This window comes from Tupaia chinensis, unplaced genomic scaffold (genome assembly GCF_000334495.1).
Source record: "Tupaia chinensis unplaced genomic scaffold, TupChi_1.0 Scaffold143333_1, whole genome shotgun sequence".
Taxonomy (NCBI): Eukaryota; Metazoa; Chordata; class Mammalia; order Scandentia; family Tupaiidae; genus Tupaia; species Tupaia belangeri.
The window spans coordinates 108,683-129,546 of NW_006203177.1; the positions used below are offsets into that span (position 1 = coordinate 108,683).

General features: G+C 38.8%; 1 protein-coding gene across 6 annotated transcripts in view; it reads right to left on the reverse strand.

Annotated features, from left to right (window-relative positions):
* PHC3 (polyhomeotic homolog 3) overlaps window positions 1-20,864 on the reverse strand; it is an 87,743-nt gene that overhangs the window by 36,673 nt on the left and 30,206 nt on the right. For 5 of the 6 annotated variants that reach the window (XM_006163854.3, XM_027766421.1, XM_014582254.2 and 2 more), the window contains 3 exons: window positions 8,282-8,528; window positions 2,393-3,264; window positions 2,048-2,095 (listed from right to left, as the gene is read on the reverse strand). In XM_006163854.3, coding sequence (XP_006163916.1) covers window positions 2,048-2,095; window positions 2,393-3,264; window positions 8,282-8,528 — 1,167 coding nt within the window. The remainder of the gene's footprint in view (window positions 1-2,047; window positions 2,096-2,392; window positions 3,265-8,281; window positions 8,529-20,864) is intronic. The other variant, XM_006163855.3, reaches the window with a different exon arrangement.

A 20,864-nucleotide genomic window follows, 5' to 3' on the forward strand; every position in this document is an offset into this window, starting at 1 on the left:
GTGGGGAAAAAAATACAACTGGTCAAAGATAATAAAAAAGGAGCATAAAGCAATTTAATAAACTGTATTACTGAAAGAAAGGTAAAAGGTGAAACAAAAAGGTCACACAGAAAGATCTATAGCTAGTATAATGACCATATAAGTGACATCGTAAAAAATGTCATAAAAAAACTTACAAAAATGATCATTTTCTTTCTAATTTATAAAAGGAGTAGGAGGCCAGCCTTATGGCTTGGTGATTAAGAGAGAGAGATTCCAAATGGCTGACCATGCAGTACAAGCTCCCAACTGAGAAGTTTGAGAAACATGCCAGGCGCATGTGGGTGCAAGCCCCAAATCCCCAAATCAGGGAGAAATGGAGAAGGGGTTACTGGTATGACCATTCCCCATGCTTTCCCCCTCTCATTCTGCCTCTCTCTAGTGAGTGCACACGCCCTCCATCAAATAAAAAATAACAAAAGGGAAGAGAACGACAAAAATGGGACAAAAGGGAGGTGAAGCAACAAAATTGGACCTGAAGTAATTTTAGCTTTAATCTAACTCATTTTCAATGTATCGTTTTTGATATTTCTATCCCAAATGTGTTCCTCCAAAGGTTTCCTCTAATAAAAACAATTAGAAAAATATAAGGAATACTGAAAAGTTTTCATTTTTTACTTGTTAAAAACCTAATCACTGGGGCTGGCAAGTGGCAGGGTGGTTAAGGGTGCTGGATTCCCACATGGCCAACCATGGTTCAAGTCTCAGACCTGGTGGCTTGCTTTCTCACTTCCTCTCTCTCTCTGTGTCTCTCTCTGATCAAACTGGAAAATAACAATGATAATAATAATAAATAAAGTTAAATAAAATCTTTTAAAAAAAAAAAACCTAATCACTAGGGCTAGCAGGTGGCATGGTGATTAAGGCACTAGACTCCTACATGGCTGACCACGGTACACGTGCCGGACCGTGTTGCTTGCTTTCTCACTCTTTCTCCCTCTCTGTCTCTCTGACTGGCCAAACTGAGAACAACAATAAACAAATAAAGTTAAATAAATAATTCTTTTTAAAAAAATTTTAAAAACCCTAATCCCCAAAATATATAATAAGAAAATAAATTTAATTTAATTTCTTTGAAGGTACTGTCTACTTCCTAAGCCTGTGTTTTTGTTACAATATTCATTTTAGACTCCTCAAAAATCCATTCAAAGAAAATACAGATGTGGTAATTAAATGACAAAACATATCTAGATGTCTACTATTTTTTTTTATTCAATAAAAGTGAACAGAAAGTGGAATTCAATTTATTTACACCTATTAAAATCAGTCAGAATGACAGAACAAAAAAAAAATCTATAAATTTACATAGAAAATCAAAAAGTGTCCCAATAAAGAACGGACTCTGAAACGCCTTTTTTTCTAAGTTAATGGGATGAAATCTCTTTAATAAGGTTTATCAAAACCACCCTTTAGGAAACTCTTCCTCAACTAGAAATTATGAATTTGATCATTCTGACTAAGAAATTAGAGATCTTATTTAAATTTTATTATACATTATTTTGTGCATCTTAAAAAGCCTTCTACAAAATGTGTAAAGAATTTTTTTTAAGGTAATTTCCCTTTTTAGGCAATGTGTAACCTTCTGAGAGACTTATTCCAATAAATTTCACTACAATCTCAATTATTCAAAACTTTTACTTCTCCGAATGGATTATTTTCATCCTCAATATTAAATTCATCCACTGAGATTTTTCAATTTCTTAAATGGAAATATTTAAAGCATATTTTTTAGTAGAAATAAAAATCATAAGTTTAATCATTCTGTAAGATGATCTGTTATTATTTTTTTATAGTGGGATTCTTCCACAGAATAATTTTTTTCAGAATTTTAGTTAAAAGACAATTTTATCAAAAAAATTACATCATACAAACATACCTCTCCACCTTGAAACCAAAGGCCCTAAGTGGCCCAGGACTTCAGAGAGCATACAACCAAAAAGTTTAGCTAGATAAACCGTACGTTTAAAAACACACAAGCCAACAGAAGGGATCTATGAAGGATAATCACCTTAAGTGAAAAAACTTTGTGCAGATGACACTGGTTCAAATGCATTCCCTTGGGGAAAAAAAATCAACTCTGTAAAGATAGCAGATGGATTTGTTTAAATAGTAATAAAATTAACGAGGGACTTTAATAACCATCACAAATAATCAAGCATGCAACCACAGTAAACAAACAAAGGCATCTCTTTTGTTTTCTTGCCTATACAGCATTTGTCAGAACACTGACATATGGAAATGTCAAGCTTTTTAAGTTCATAGGCATTTAGAGCTAGCGATATAACATAATGTGAGAGAAAAAAGTTTTTACTTTTAGTTCAGCAAGAAAGTCAAAGAGCTTCCAAGGGCTTACCACTGGTGGATCAACAGGTGCTGGAGGTTGTACTTGCAGGTTTACCGCCACAGTCTGTGGAGGAGGAAGGGTCTGAAATGGCAACTGGACCAAAGCTTCTGCGGCTGGAAGCTCCTCTTCTGACACCAATGCATTCTGCACCAAAACCTGGCCCTGAGATAGAATTTCAGGCTGCACTTGTAAAGACTGCATAGGCTGCAAGGGCAGTGGCGGAATCTGAGCTGGAGGAGATGTCGACATCTGTGGAGGGGTTGCAATTGGGATTGGAGAAGACTGCAGGGTTGAATATTGCTGGTGTGAGGTTGGAGAGACAATCTGCTGACTGGGAGACACCAAGGCAGACTGCTGAACTGGGCCAATGTGTACAACAGGGGAAGTTGGAAGTGGAAGATGGGATGGAAGATTCAGCTGTGCTGTAGTTTGCACCTGATTAGCAGTGGACTGCTGCAGATTTGGTCCTGGCTGGAGAGCTGATGACACAAGAGGGTGCGGCTGAATAAGTGCCTGTGGATGAATAATTATAGTAGGAGACTGACTTGGTGAATGAGGTGGGGGAGGAGACACCACTACGGACTGCTGCGCTGACTGTGACTGACTAGGAGACACTGTCAAAGGAGGGGGGTGACTCTGAATTGGTGAGCAATGCTGTGACTGGGCGTTACTCGGAGCTGGAGGAAGGCCATGGTTTTGGAGTGGCATACAATGCTGGGATGGGGGTGGGTCTTGAGTTGGATTCTGAAGTGTGATTGGCTGAATTTGCTGTTGCTGCTGTTGTAGTATCAGTTGATGATGGGAAACCTTGGGAGGAGGTGAATGAAGAGGAATCTGCTGATGTTTTATTAAAGAATGAGGCTGCATTGGAGAATATGAAGCTGTGAGAGAAAAAAATGACAATTAGTATTTATTTAAAAAATCTCTTCAATGTTAAAATAAAAGTCATTATCATCAGAATTCTATTATAAGTCCTCTAGAATGATTTGAAAATTAAAGAAAAGTTTTCCTTGGAAAACTATGAACATTTCATAAAATAAGCTGTACTGTGTGATACATTTCAAAGTAAAATTGCCTAAAACAAATGAATTCAGAATCTTCATGATTTATTCTTATTAAATTTTATAGGTCACCAATAAATCTATATTAACTTCTAACAAAGTTGATACATTTGAATTTCTTCTTTGAGAAAGAATAGGCATATCATTACTAAACCAGTTTAATATATAAAAGGTAACTTCAAAATCATAAAAATGCTATGCCAAAACTCATAGAGTTCATGAAACAAAAGATCTATATCTAAACACGCTTTGAACTAACAGTCAAGGTGTTAACTTATAAAGCTTCCCATGTGAGTTTCCAAATTTGAGCTGAAGATCTATCTTATGTGACCCCGAAAATGTTTTGTATAAAATGTAATTCAATTAAGCAAGACACACATATAAATTCTGTAGCACAGGTAAATAAACACTGTAACTAAGAACTGAAGCATAGGGGCCATCCCAAAGCTAGGAGAACACTAGTTTTGCTATAGACAATGAGGCAGTCAGAAATCCATGCCATCTAAACAAGCTTGTTTCCCCATCACCCACACCAAATAACAAAACAAAAAAATCCTACAGTAATTTCTATGAGGAGTCACTCACAACACAGACAGATATACAGAAGAACCGGCACAACTGAGCTGTAAGTAGTTCGTTCCTCCATCATTGTGCCTCTTCTGCACACCAGTACATGTTTCCACAGCAGAAAATGCTACTGATACCCTATCTAAATAAGAACGGATCTGGACTCATATACACGGTATTCATGCTGGAAAAGCCAATGCTATAGACTGTAACGATATATTTGGTTAAATGTAAATTAAAATTAAAAAAGAATAAAATAAAATTTTTAATATAAATAAGAATGGAAAGGGGGATACCTAAAAGATAAACTCAAATAACTGGTTAGTTTTAATATTATGTAAAAATTATACATACTTAAAAAGATCTAAAGATGGCAATATTTTTTTAATCTCAGAATGTTAAGATAGAGACTACGTAACATTTTGCATCTATTTTTATATCCAATGGTATTTTTAACAACAACCTTATAAAAACTTCCAACAACTTCTTTGAAAGCTTTATGCTTGATTAGTATTTAAAACTGGGTAATCCTTAAAAAATCTCATTAACACCTGAAGGAAGATGCCATTTAGAGTTTAATAGATGCACATTAATTGTAACGAAAAAGAAAAGGAAACTGGGTATAAAATCTCACCTAACAAAATAATTTCCACATCATAAGTAGACTAGCCCTTCAATCTAAGATGCAATATTTTACAGCAGACCTTTACAAATGTGTGGATACAGACTACACTATAAAGTATTCAAAAAGGTGAATCTACAAAATCTTGCCCTACAATGGACTGCCTTTTCCTCCAAGGAGCACAAAGTACTTCCTATCTCTCATTTATACTCACAAAATGCCTGTGGAATGGGTGTTATTATCCCACTCTTAGAACTAAAGAAATATTTTTGCAAGCATAACAGCAAAGATCCACTCTAATTTCATTCCCTTTGGAATGAACCGGGACCCGGTCCTGGACCGGGTCCAGGACGCGAACCGCGGTCGACTACGTGGGAGTCCAGCGACATAGCCATTACGCTAACTGCTGGTCCCTACAATCATTCTTGTCAACACTGGCCAGCTAGTGCTTTGAGGCTGAGAGTACTCTGCACGATTCAGTGCAAAAACCTAACTATCAAGCCATAAAGAGAGCAGAGCCTGGCATACAAATGTTTGTAACAAAAAGAATTCACATCTAACTATGCTATGAATGGATTTAATAATTCATACACTATATCAAAGCTTGTTACTGTCTAAAATTCTGATTTTTAAAAATAATTATTTAATTTTATTCATTATTATTATTTTCTAATTTGACCAGAGAGAAAGAGAGAATGGTAAAGTGAGAAAGCAAGCCACCAGGTCCAGGACTTGAACTATGGTTGGCCATGTGGAAGTCTAGCGCCTTACCACCACACCATCTGCTGGCGCCTAAGATTCAGATTTAATAATTTAAATAGAGTAATACTTAATTAGAACAGATGGGAAAAACTGCACTATAATTTTCAGAATCCAAACGGGGGGAGAAAACACATTAACTCAACAAACACACACTGCCCACCTGCTGTGGGCAAGCACATTTTAAGGCACACTTAGTGCTGCCAAGATTCAGGGTAAACGCAATGTGCTGCAAGGTGGGCTCTCATGGGAGGGTTCCAGGTTTGCATTCAGAGACCTCCCTGAGCACGCCGGGTATACAGTGCCCATGCTCCAGGGTGGGCTGCAGCTGGGGCTGGATTACAGTGTCAGAACCCTCTTGGGGGTGCTGTATCTCTGTCTTGTCTGTCTCTTTCTCTCTCACTCACAGAAGAAATAAGTATATAAGCTTTAAAAAAAAATAAAAGATAAACCTGAAAAATTATTTTAAAAGTTAATAAATGCACAGTGTTAACGTAGTAGCGAACAAAAACATAAGTCCCCAATATTACTATCCTACCCTCAAGGGACTTATCACCTAATAGAGAAGCAAGGATCAATAAGCACATAAATACCTATATTTAAAACAGGGCTCATAACGTGGTCAGTGCAAAGCAGTTGATCCCACATGGCGGAGCATGTGCGGCCCCAGACTCAGCAGCTTGATAGCATGCTAGGCATTTGTGTGTGCATTCCCAAAAGCCCAAGACGAGGAAGGAGAAAGGACTGTGATGTGGCCATCCTCCTAGGGAAGCTTTCTCACTTTTTTCTGTCTGATGAGTGCACCAGCTCTCTAGCAAAAAAATATTTTAAATAAATAAAAAGCAGCAGCATAAAATGCTACAGAAGTTCAGAGTGAGGAAAAACTTTTCTTTAATGTACTTTTTATAATTATGTATTAATTTAATTTTATTATTATTTACTTTTTAATTTGACCAGAGAGACCATGAGAGAAAAAGAAAGTGAGAAGCAAGCCTCCAGGTCCAGGACTCAAATCATCGTTGGCCATGTGGCAGTCCAGAACCATAACCACCATGCCACCTGCCCGCCCCCAGAGTGAGGAGGAATGTCTAGCCAAGGGAATTAGCATATGTGCTGCTGAAGCGAGCACTCTAAGGGAATTAGACAATGCCAGGATTTTGAGATTTGGTGATGCAGATAATATTGGAAGACACATTCAAAGATAAACAGGTTTAGGTAAGAAAAAAAAAAAAAGCACACTTTAGTACTATAAAAGGAATCTTTAAAAATTAAACAGGGCCCCAAATGGTACAACAGCAGGAGAATGGGGGCAAGACACCCCCATCAGGAGGCCATCATTTCATGCCCACGGTTTTCCTGGTGCACACACGATACATGCACAGGTGCGCCTGTGATCCAGGGGCCTGAGGCTGGGGGTGAATCGCAGCATAAAGACCGGTTGTGGTGTTGGTTCTCTCCCTCAAAGAAGAGATAAACAAATAAACTTTTAAAAAAGAAGAGATAAGGGAATCAGCAGTTAGCGTAATGGCTATGTCGCTGGATTCCCACGTAGTCAACCGCGGTTCGCGTCCCGGACCCGGTGGCTTAAAACTCACGCTGGGCGCGTGTGTGTGCATGCCCAAGATCCCGAGAGGAGAATGGAGGAGAAGGGATTGCGGCATGACCATCCCCTCTGGGGGGTGATTTCTCGCTTTCTGTCTCTCTGTCTCTGTCTGTCTGGTGAGCACACGCGCCCTATAGCAAAAACCTCTCCAAAAAAAAAAAAAGAGAGATAAATGAACTTTAAAAAAATGTAAACTAGAGTTATAAAAGGATAGAAAGATAATGCTTACCTGATGAGGTTGGTGGAATAAAGGCAGATTTTTAATAAAGCATATGTGAGGTGTCTAGTCCTGTGCGTCTCTCTCACACTCAATAATCAATTCATACTGATATAAAAATACAGGCAAATATATTAAGAATAGGGGAGACCTAAGTACCCTTGAGAAACAAAAGAATGGATCCACCATAGAAGATAAAAAATACTAAAATATCTTCTAAACAAAATCAGGAGCAGATTTTTTTTTAAAAGATAGGATCAAAAACATAAGCAAATGGTGCTGACTTTAAGAAGCATGCGGGTAACTCTTTATTTACTAGAAATGAAGCAAGTTTGATCCTGAGAAATTCCGTGATTAACAGAATAAACAATAAAGAAGTTCACTCTGGACAGTCTTGGAATTTCCAGCATGAGAAGCACGAGCGAGGTGACCTGCAGAAGAGGGCGCACAAGCACAGTGCCAGTGGCACAGGGAGTAAGGAGTCTGAGGACAGAGCAGAAAGGAGGGGCCCACGGGGGGCTGGAAGCTTGAGAAGAATGAAAACCACTCACTGATTCCCTGGTATCTTCCTCTCTGAGATAAAATCAGAGATGGAAAAAGCAACACGGTAATGAAAACCATTATGCAACATCTTTATTTTTTGGAAAGTGCCAAAATTCTCCTCACTAATGACAACCTTAAACACAGTAATATAGCTTTGTGTTTTTGATTTTACAAGATTTGAAGTTTGTTTCACCCAGGCATATTTAATAAACTACAGGCAAAACTACTTTTAACTGCTAAAAGTTTTTATCAATGTAAAGAGAGACAAGTACATAATGAAGCTGTTAATCAAATGTCAACTGACAAAAAAAAAAAACATTTATTTGACTGTTACAGTTTGTTTTAGCTGTTAGGTTTTTTAAGCTTCTTTTTCAAGCTAGTTATGATATTCTGTCATTAACTCATGAAATTCACATTTTAAACTGTTTTAAAGGTATGATTCTTATTTGAGTCATAGCCTTTGTTTCACTCCCTGCTAAAACAACAAACAAATAATGCAACTATTTCAACAGCAGTGTCACCTCACCTGGTGCTATTAACTGGTGAATGCTTGATGTCCGGGTGACAGCCGTGCTTCGGGATTCCAGACTCGGGCTTTCTCCTTTCTTACTACTTTCTGGAGAAGGATCTCGCTGGCTGATTTTTGAACTGGTCACTGTTGTTTTGTTGTGACAAATTGTCAATGACTGAGTCTGACTACTGCTTTTTGGTGGACCATTCTGTGAGCTAGATAACACACCCAACTTCTGGCTGCGTAATGTTAAATTCTGAACCTAAGAACCACAAAATAAAAAGTAAGAATCAAAATAGGTGGTTTTACCTGAAGTGGTAATCCTTACCACTGTAACAACAACAACACATTTATGTTATGTTTTCCATGTGTAAAGTTCCAAACAACCGATTAGTCCTAAAGGAAAGGAATTATCTAACTAATCAAATCTTAAATGTTAAGTGGCAATTTTTTTAAAAAGACACTAAAGGGAAGGAAGGAAGGAAGGAAGGAAGGAAGGAAGGAAAAGAAGTAAGGGAAGAAGAGAAAGGATGGGGATAGGGAAAAGGAGGGAGGGGAAGGAGGAGGAACAGATTATGAAAACTAAATGAAGACAGAATGTGAAAAAATATTTATAGCAAATGAACTGTGACTATGAGGAAATTACTCTGCAGCATATTAAATTTAAAAATTACCAGATCTAGGGACCAGCAGATGGAGTAATGGTTAGGTCGCTGGATTCTCATGCAATTGACAGCAGTTCGAGCTCTGGACCCAGTGACTTAAAACACATCAGGCACATGTGCGAGGGTGCCCAAAATCCCCAGAAGAGAATGGAGGAAGGGACTGTAGCCATCCCCTCCACCCCCAGGGAGTGATTTCTGGCTTTCTGTCTCTGTCTGCCTCTTCAGCAAGCATATGCGTCCTATAGCAAAAATCTCTCAAAAAAAAAAAAAAAACCAAAAAAAACAAACAAAAAACCAGATCTATCAATAAAAGTTACAAGAAGGCACTAATCTTGGCAGTTAGGAATTAATTCATCCAGTCACCTACCATTGTGATATAGGCTGAGTATCCATTATCTAAAATACTTGCAACCAAAAAGGTTTTGAATATCAGGGTTTTATTGGTTTGGGGGATATTATCATGACACATTCTTAAGAGGTGAAACCAAAGTCTAAACATGAAATTCATTTTTTTGTTTGTTTAGGGATTATTTATTTACTTATTTTAATTTGACCAGAGAGGGACACAGCCAGAGAGAGCAAGAGAAAGTGAAAGAGCAATCCTCCAGGTCCAGTACTCGAACTGCAGACAGCCATGTGAAAGTCCAGTGCCCTTAACCACCACACCACCTGCTAGCCCCATCATTTATGCTTTTAATACATCTTTCACAAATAGCCTGAAGCTTGGGAGATCTGTAACATTATTTTAATTGCCAGAGAGTGTGTGCACTCACCAGAGAGAGAGAAAGCAATGCCCAGTGGGGATCATGCTGCAATCCTTTTTCCTGCATTTCTCCATCCTGGCAGGGTTTGGAGCATGCACATGCATGTGTGTGCAATGCACACACACGTGCACATACATGTAAACATGCCTGGCAGGTTGTTCAAGCCACTGAGGCCAGTGCTAGAACAATGGTCAGTCAGTAGGATCTGAAAACATCTCTCCAAAAGCTCTGAACTTGCTGCCTGTCTGGAATGACTACCAAACCCATTTATGCTAGCAGTTACGTGAGCTGGGAGAGAAACTGAAAGTAAGAGATTCCAAATGACAATGCAAATGAGATACTGCTGCTTTATAAATGTTATGCAGTCTCACAAGTGCTCTGTCTCCAATTATACCCTGAGCTGATACTCAAAGTCTGCTTCCTCTGTTCCAGTGTCAAACACGGTGTTCAGCCAAGAGTAGGCACTAAATGGATGTCTCCTCTGGCTGGCTGAGGTTTTCATCAATTCTATTCTAAACTACTGAAGCCATCTCTGATCATGGACTAATAACCACTGTGTTATTTAAGTTTAATTCAAAATTAAGATAGCCTGAAATCCTGTTTCTTAGTTTGTCACCTAAAACCTTCCACAATCTACACCCAAGCCACTATGGGCCCCCGTTTCTCCTTCAGCCCACAATTCTCACACGGTCACCAAACTGCTCTGCTCGCCATCCTCCAAACTGGCACTTCCTCTGGAGGCCCCGCCCAGGCTCCTCCAGCCTCAATGCCAGGCTTCCTCAAGGCCCTCTCCCGAATCCCAGCCCATTCTGTCACACCCAGTAAAATACCACTTGCCTTCCCCAAGAAACATCCCAAAGTCCCTGGTTAGAAAATAATTATTCCCTGTCCTCTGGGACAATTTCCCCATCGAATCTGGGTTATATTGGCCTAGAGTACCGACGAATGTAGATTGTTTTCATATTACTAATACATGTGTCTGTGAAATATCAAGAATGCTGGTAGGCTCTCACATCTAATATTCATTATTTTACTCCTCACGGTATATGCTAGGAATATAATAGGAATTCCACATGTCTGAGGTATTCTTCTATATCTGATTTAAAAATATATATTACATAGGATTTGGGGAGCATAGTTACATAGTTCTATTTATGGTTTTCATAGGCTAATACTAATCTCTACCAAAAACTCATGACAAATATCTGGTGAAGGTATATTAAAACTGCCCAAGCAGCAAGAGAAGGACAATATGGAATTTAGCATTCATCACAAGTGATCTGTACCGTAAACTACTTAATAACCAAAGGATGATAAAAATCTGAAGAACTTGAGGGCATCCCCTCAAATAAGAATCATATTCAGTAAAAAGAATGTGACACAATGAACCCTAAACTCTGCAGCACATCCGTTTCTTTTTAGAGTTATTCTATTCCATTTTATTTATTCATTCATTTACTTTTCATTTGACCAAAGAGAGAGACACAGAGAGAGTGAGAGGGAAAGTGACAAAGCAAGCCACCAAGTCCAGGACTCGAACCATGGTCGACCATGTCCAATGACTTAACCACCATGCCACCTGCTGGTCCCAAGAAATTAAACCTCGTTTCTTTATACTTTTTTTCCTTCTAATTTTCCTTTTGTTCCTGCAATTCTTAAAAAAAAAAAAAATGCACATCTATATTTATATATAATATTGTTACATACTACATACTATAAATTTTAGAATATGACTATAATATTCTAAGTTATCTTGGCTTAAATACTGACACAGTTTAAATAAATTCCAAACATGTAAACCATGTAAACCATACTGTTAAAGTATATTACAAAGTGGGCCAGCAGGTGGTGTGGTGGTTTAGGCACTGGATTCCACATGGCAGAATCTGTAGTTGGAAATTCAGACTCGGCAGCTTGAAAAACATACCAGAAGACATGCCAGACATGTGTGCATGCATGCCCAAAGTGGTTAAAAAAAAAGTGTATTATTATATTAATTTAGCTACTAGTAAAAAGACCACACGCTCACATTCCCTTACCAGAGCTTCGTTTTTGAGAGAAAACCCACTCTTTCAAAAATAAAGAATATTGGTGGGCTGGCCCCATACCCTAGTGCATAAGGGAGTCAAATTCTACATGGGCAACCACAGTTCAAATCCTGGTCCCTAATGCTAAAAAAAAGTCATCCTGGGCACGTGTGTGTGCATGCTAAAATCACAACAGTGTAAGAAATGTAGAATAGATTACAGCATGGCCATGCCCCTATGGGGAGTGTTCTCCCTCTCCCTCCCTCCCTCCCTCCTTCTCTCTCTCTCTCTCTCTCTCTCTCTCTCTCTCTGGCATATGCATGCATCCTCTGGCAATTAAAAAAAGAAGGTTATTAGTGCAATTTAATGTCCAACTTTCATTTCATCTAAACCTTTCCTATGACTAAATTATGGAAACTCTTTGACTTTTTTTTTTTTTTTTTTTTGAGAGATTTTTGCTATAGGGTGCATGCGCTCGCCAGACAGACAGAGACAGAGAGACAAAAAGCGAGAAATCATCCCCCAGGGGGGGATGGTCACGCCACAATCCCTTCTCCTCTGTTCTCCTCTCGGAATCTTGGGCACGCACGCACACGGCGTGAGTTTTAAGCCACCGGGTCCGGGACGTGAACCGCGGTCGACTACATGGGAGTCCAGTGACATAGCCATTACACTACCTGCTGGTTCCCAGAAACTCTTTGACTTTTGAAGTCTAATAATGCATGAGATATTTTAGCTAATTTCACAATTCTATAGTAGGTCTGCTCTGCTGAAATACAAAGTACTGTAAAAATTATCATAGCATCACTCTTTTTTTTTACAGATGAGAAATGAAGAGAAAGTATCACTTGCTGGCAGCAGAACTGAGTTCCCAGCTTTTAAATCCAAAAAGCTCTTCTCTCCTTATTCTAATAGTATCCTCCAGATAGCTTTGGTAAGTAAGATTCCTTACTCCTCTATAAACACACTTTTCGCCCCGTGATATATTTCTGAAAATCTTTTTCTTCTGTGATTAAGAAAAAAGATAATTTAAAACAGTAAATAAGGGGGGCCTGGCAGGTGGCATGGTGGTTAAAGGCGCTGGATTCCCATATGGCCGACTGTGGTTTGAGTCCCGAACCTAGCAGCTTACTTTCTCACTCCCCTGCGCCCCCAGCCCCCCAGTCTCTCTCTGGTTGAATTTTTTAAAAATTAAAAATGGAATTAAATAAATAAATATTTTTAAAGAATAAATAAGGGTAAGATATTTAACAGTATGCAGTAACATTTAATACTAAGAAAAAGTTGTTATATTCATTTTTATAGCTCAAAGAGCACCGAAATAAAGCTGTTAATTTGCTATTTCTCAATTATAAATGAATTATTATTATTATTATTATTATTTTGGAGAGGTTTTTTTGCTATAGGGCACATGCACTCACCAGAAAGGCAAAAGAGAGACAGAGAGACAAAAAGCAAGAATCACCCCCAGAGGGGATGGCCACACCACAATCCCTTTTCCATTCTCCTCTTGGGATCTTGGGCACGCACACACACACGCCTGGCCCGAGTTTAAGCCACTAGGTCTTGGACTCGAACTACAGTCAACTACATGGGAGTCCTGCAACATTGTCACTACGCCAAATGCTAGTCCCTAAATGGAATTATTTTTTTACAAAACTGTAAACACATGGTCAGCCCCTGGCATAGTGATTAAGGCAGCTGGATCCCACATGACTAACTACACAGTTCAAGTCCCAGACTCAGTGGCATGAAAAACATGCCAGGTACATATGCCTACCCAAAATCCTGAGAGAGAAAGGAGAAGGGACTGTGGTGTTGCCATTCCCCCAAGAGGTGATCTCTCTCTCTCTCTCTCTCTCTCTCCAGCAGGCAAACACACCCTACTGCAAACTAAAAAAATTAATTAATTAATGAAATTAATAAAGAACAGTGAAAATTTTCAAGACTAGCAGTCCTGAACTAAAGGAAGGTTACCACTAGCATCACCTACCATTCCCTGCCATTTCAAAGCCACAGTGAAGAAAACATTTGTAGAGAAATTCCTAAAGGTCAACCCAACCCATTTCTCTAGTTCCTCAAAAGTCCATCCTTGAACTAAGTCCAACATCACAGAACCACATACCTAGAATATAACAAATTGGACCCCAAAGACCACTTCTATAAACTACTTTCACTATGCTCCTGTTAAAAATGCCATTAAAAAGATTTCAAGATATGTTCTTCATTGGAACCCATAAGACCAACTGTGCTCTACGGTGTCTCAGAAATACTCGTAGTTGTACTTTCCTAACAACTGGCTTGTTCAACTTTGGAAACTGTAAATCCTTTAAATGGTTGTGTTTGGGGACCAGCAGATGCTGTAATGATTACATCACTGGAATGCCACATAGCTGACTGTGGCTCGAGTCCTAGGCCCAGTGGCTTAAAACACGCACCGGGCATGTATGCATGCATGCCCAAGATCCTGAGAGAATGGAGGAGAAGGGACTGTGGCATAGCCATCCCCTGGGAGATGACTTCTGCCTTTTTGTCTCCATCTCTCTGGTGAGCACATGCACCCTATAGCAAAAAACTCTCCCCTCCCTGCCAAAAATAAAGGTTGTGTTTTCCTTTTTACTATCAGCTACTTGAAACCCAAGAACTCTGTGAATCATCTTCAGACAATGTATAACAAAAACAGTCATTAGGAGCCTGTGATGTGGTATCTCATTATGTGGCAGGCACTACGTTAAGTACTTCATGATTCTGTCTCATTTCTCCTTCTAATAATTCTTAGCTATTCCAGCTTATGGAGAAGAAATTAAGACTTTGCAAGGATAACAGCTAACATTTAGTGAGAGTTATCTAACAGACACTGACTGTTTTGTTTCACATGTATTAACATTTTACATATTCAACCCTATGAAGTACATGTGTGTCTTACTTTATACTGCTGAAAGTGAGGTGAGAAATTAAATATATATGACAAGAAGGTAATACAGCAAGTATTTGAACCCAGAGATCTGGTTCTGAAGTCCATACTCACAACACCTTATTACACCAGTGACCTTGTACAAAATTAAGCAGCTGACAAGTGACAAAGCTGGGTACTGTTATTGCTGAAGTCAGAATTTAAACCCAGATCTTTCTATGCCCCCGTTTGCAAAAAAAAAAAACAAAAAAAGTTCTATGAATATCTATAATGTTCTAAATGCTAAACAAAAATATTACTTATCCTTCAACTTACCTGAGTATAAAAGAATATCAGAGATGTTTGGTAACTTGTCTAAAGTCATACAATTAATAAATGACTCAACAGGGAGTTGAACTGAAGACCAGATAGGACTGCATACATGTAACCTGAGTAGCAACCTCACTGCCAACTCCATGTCACTTTCCTAGCTTCTATTTTCTTACAATACTTTCAACGTATTTTACCTGATTTACTGTATGCCTCTTATAAATTAACTAGGAACTTAGTGGGAACAAAGTCAAGCATAAATAAAAACATAAAATTTTAATATTCAGGGCAGGCCCCATAACCTAGTGGTTAAGAGAGCCAGATCCCACTTAGCCAAAACATACCAGGCACATGTGCATGCATGTCCCAAATCCCAACAGGATGGAGAGATAGAGAAGGGACTGCAGTGTGACCAGGCCCTATTGGGAGGTGCTTCTTCCTCTCTTTCTCTATTTTTCGCTCTCTATGCCAAGTACACATGTCCTCTAGGAATTTTTAAAAAAAATTATTATTATTATTATTATTATTTTGGAGAGGTTTTTTTGCTATAGGGCACATGCACTCACCAGAAAGGCAAAAGAGAGACAGAGAGACAAAAAGCAAGAATCACCCCCAGAGGGGATGGCCACACCACAATCCCTTTTCCATTCTCCTCTTGGGATCTTGGGCACGCACACACACACGCCTGGCCCGAGTTTAAGCCACTAGGTCTTGGACTCGAACTACAGTCAACTACATGGGAGTCCTGCAACATTGTCACTACGCCAAATGCTAGTCCCTAAATGGAATTATTTTTTTACAAAACTGTAAACACATGGTCAGCCCCTGGCATAGTGATTAAGGCAGCTGGATCCCACATGACTAACTACACAGTTCAAGTCCCAGACTCAGTGGCATGAAAAACATGCCAGGTACATATGCCTACCCAAAATCCTGAGAGAGAAAGGAGAAGGGACTGTGGTGTTGCCATTCCCCCAAGAGGTGATCTCTCTCTCTCTCTCTCTCTCTCTCTCTCTCCAGCAGGCAAACACACCCTACTGCAAACTAAAAAAATTAATTAATTAATGAAATTAATAAAGAACAGTGAAAATTTTCAAGACTAGCAGTCCTGAACTAAAGGAAGGTTACCACTAGCATCACCTACCATTCCCTGCCATTTCAAAGCCACAGTGAAGAAAACATTTGTAGAGAAATTCCTAAAGGTCAACCCAACCCATTTCTCTAGTTCCTCAAAAGTCCATCCTTGAACTAAGTCCAACATCACAGAACCACATACCTAGAATATAACAAATTGGACCCCAAAGACCACTTCTATAAACTACTTTCACTATGCTCCTGTTAAAAATGCCATTAAAAAGATTTCAAGATATGTTCTTCATTGGAACCCATAAGACCAACTGTGCTCTACGGTGTCTCAGAAATACTCGTAGTTGTACTTTCCTAACAACTGGCTTGTTCAACTTTGGAAACTGTAAATCCTTTAAATGGTTGTGTTTGGGGACCAGCAGATGCTGTAATGATTACGTCACTGGAATGCCACATAGCTGACTGTGGCTCGAGTCCTAGGCCCAGTGGCTTAAAACATGCACCGGGCATGTATGCATGCATGCCCAAGATCCTGAGAGAATGGAGGAGAAGGGACTGTGGCATAGCCATCCCCTGGGAGATGACTTCTGCCTTTTTGTCTCCATCTCTCTGGTGAGCACATGCACCCTATAGCAAAAAACTCTCCCCTCCCTGCCAAAAATAAAGGTTGTGTTTTCCTTTTTACTATCAGCTACTTGAAACCCAAGAACTCTGTGAATCATCTTCAGACAATGTATAACAAAAACAGTCATTAGGAGCCTGTGATGTGGTATCTCATTATGTGGCAGGCACTACGTTAAGTACTTCATGATTCTGTCTCATTTCTCCTTCTAATAATTCTTAGCTATTCCAGCTTATGGAGAAGAAATTAAGACTTTGCAAGGATAACAGCTAACATTTAGTGAGAGTTATCTAACAGACACTGACTGTTTTGTTTCACATGTATTAACATTTTACATATTCAACCCTATGAAGTACATGTGTGTCTTACTTTATACTGCTGAAAGTGAGGTGAGAAATTAAATATATATGACAAGAAGGTAATACAGCAAGTATTTGAACCCAGAGATCTGGTTCTGAAGTCCATACTCACAACACCTTATTACACCAGTGACCTTGTACAAAATTAAGCAGCTGACAAGTGACAAAGCTGGGTACTGTTATTGCTGAAGTCAGAATTTAAACCCAGATCTTTCTATGCCCCCGTTTGCAAAAAAAAAAAACAAAAAAAGTTCTATGAATATCTATAATGTTCTAAATGCTAAACAAAAATATTACTTATCCTTCAACTTACCTGAGTATAAAAGAATATCAGAGATGTTTGGTAACTTGTCTAAAGTCATACAATTAATAAATGACTCAACAGGGAGTTGAACTGAAGACCAGATAGGACTGCATACATGTAACCTGAGTAGCAACCTCACTGCCAACTCCATGTCACTTTCCTAGCTTCTATTTTCTTACAATACTTTCAACGTATTTTACCTGATTTACTGTATGCCTCTTATAAATTAACTAGGAACTTAGTGGGAACAAAGTCAAGCATAAATAAAAACATAAAATTTTAATATTCAGGGCAGGCCCCATAACCTAGTGGTTAAGAGAGCCAGATCCCACTTAGCCAAAACATACCAGGCACATGTGCATGCATGTCCCAAATCCCAACAGGATGGAGAGATAGAGAAGGGACTGCAGTGTGACCAGGCCCTATTGGGAGGTGCTTCTTCCTCTCTTTCTCTATTTTTCGCTCTCTATGCCAAGTACACATGTCCTCTAGGAATTTTTAAAAAAAAGGGGGGGGCCACTGGTAGTGTGGTGGTTAAGGTGCTAGACTCCCACATAGTCAACTGCAGTTCAAGTCCCAGACCCGGTGACTTGCTTTCTCACTTTACCTTTTTCTCTCTCTAGTCAAATTAAATAATGATAATGATGATGATGATGATGATAAAATAAAATAAATAATTCTTTTGAAAAAATGGAAAAAATCGTAAATACTCTGGAAGACGATGACATCTATTTATAAAACTAAAATAAAAGAGAAAGGAAAACACAATTTAAGTAAGTACATCATTTCACAAAGAAACGCTATGAAAGCTTAGAGGGCTGGTCTCAGGCAGCAGTGATTAGACACTGTGAAGAGAAAGCCAAATCCCACATGGCCAACCAGGGTTCAAACCCCAAGCCTGGTGGTATTACCTCAGGCACACGTGACAAGTGCCCAGGACCCTAACAAGGTGGGGAAACAAAAGAGGAAGGGCTAGCTCACGACCTGTCTCTGCTGGCGCATGCTTTCTCTCCCTCACCCCTCAGCCCCCATCTCCTGGGCATGCACGGAGCCCCAGGCATTTAATGAAAAGAATAAAGTTAAAAGCTGAAGAATACTAAAGTTAACAAATGCAAAGGTCTTATTTTATGAATAAAGAAAGAAAAACCTAAAAAAGTTAGGAAATTATGGAGGGTCACAGAGCAAGTCAGGAGAAACCTGAGTTTAACTGACTGCTATCTTCATATACTAATACATGTAAATTAGTCTTTATTATTAAATTATAAAAAGGTTTTAAAGACATTCCTATCTCATTCCTTTTTAACAGAAGATTGTGGTATTTAAAAAAGAAGCAGGACCAGCAGGTGGCCTGGTGGTTAAGGCACTGGACATTCCCACATGGCCAACCATGGACCTGGTCGCTTGTTTTCTCAGTTTCCCTCCCTCCGCCCCGGTGTGTGTGTGTGTGTGTGTGTGTGTGTGTGTGTGTGTGTGTGTCTGTCTGTCTGTCTTTTTGGTCCAATTAAAACCAAATGAATGAATAACTAAAATTTTTTTAACAAAAAGAAAAAAGAAGCTAAGGATAATCCTAAGATACACCAAATTCTGCCATATGTGGTCTAAAACATTTACTATGGAAACTATCAAATAGTATGATACAGAGTAATATTCTACTCAATTGCTTTAATTTAAAATTAATTCAATCCATCATTCATTTTTATCAAATTTGAACTTACACATCATAAAATGAATCAGGGAACCAGTAGATGGTGTAATGGTTACGTCACTGGATTCCCACATGGCCAACAGTGGTTCAAGTCCTGGACTTAGACGCTTCAAACTAACAACAGGCATGTGTGCCCAAAATCCCAAGAGGAGACTGGAGGAGAAAGGATTGTGACATGGCCATATCCCTGGGAGGGTGATTATTTCTCACTTTCTATCTGTCTCTGTCTCTCTGGTGAATGCACACACCTGACAGCAAAATTCTCTTTAAAAAAAAAAAAAGGAATGAATCAGTTTAATGAGTTTTGACATGTGTATATTTGAAAAAGTACTTGGAAAATGGAATTAAAGTACAAGTTTATTTTGGTGCACAAAAAAATTTTTGAAATCTATATATAGTTTTTCCAAACTTCATATTCCTTATGAACTTTTTAAAGACACCCCCTTGTGTGTACGCCCCATGTAACTACTACCCCAATCAAAATACAGAACATTTCTATCTCCCTAAAAGATGCCCTCATGCCTCTTCCAAATCAATCTCGCCATCCTTCTGCTCCAAAAACCAGAATCTGATTTTTTTCACTACAGTTCTACTTGTTCTAGAATTTCACCTAAGTGGAATTACAGAGTAGTATTCTCTTCTGTCTAATGTCTTTTGCCAAATATAATTCGTCTGAGATACATGGGTAGCTTTTTACTTAGAGTAGTAGTCCACTGTGCAAATGTACTACAATTTTGTTTATCTAAGCTGTAGTTAAAGAATATCTGGTTGTCGGGGCCAGCAGGTGGTGTGGTGAAGGCAGTGGACTCCCACATGGCTGACTTCAGTTAAGAGTCCTGGACCTGGCAGCTTGATTTCTTACTTTCCCTCTCTCTCTAGTGAGCTCACGTGCCATATAACAAATTAAAAAATAATAATAATAAATAAAACTAAATAAATAATTCTTTAAAAAAAAAGATATCTGGGTGTTTCCACTTTATAGCTATTCTGAACAGAGCTGCTATCTGAACATTCATTTACCTTTCTTTATGGGAACATATGCTCTCACAGGATAAACGACTCGGAGCGGCGATAGCTGGGTCACATGTTAAATGCATATTTAACTTCACGAGGAACTTCCAAATTGTTTTCCAAAGTGTCTGTGCTATTTTATGTTCTCACCAGCAAGGTATGAAAATCGGTTGCTCCATATTCTTTCTTGCCCATATGTGTTATCAATCTTCATTTCAGTCATTCTAATACATGTGTAGGGATATTTTGGTTTTAATCTGCCTGAAATGATTAATTATTTGGACACTTTTTCGTGTGCTTATTGGCCTTTTTGAATATTATCCTTTGTGAGGTTTCCATCCAGGTCTTTTGTCCACTTAAACTGAATTGCTTAAGATCTTATTACTGAGTTGTGAGCCTACTTCGTATATTCTGTATGAAAGTCCTCTGTCAAATACATGTACATATTGTACATGTATTTGTACATTACAAATTTTGAACATTTTCCTTCAGTCTGTGGCTCACCTCTTCATTTTTATATAATTGTTCTTTCAAAGAACAATTTTTCATTTTGATAAAGCCCCAATTTATCATTACTTTCTTTTGTGGTTAGCACTTTTTTTTTTTTTTGGAGAGGTTTTCGCTATAGGGCACGTCGCTCGCCAGACAGACAGAGAGAGACATAGAGACAGAAAGCGAGAAATCACACCCCAGGGGGGATGGTCACACCGCAATCCCTTCTCCATTCTCCTCTCAGGATCTTGGGCACGCATGCACACGCGCCTGGCGTGAGTTTTTTTTTTTTTTTTTTTGAGAGAGATTTTCACTGTAGGGCGCGTGCGCTCGCCAGACA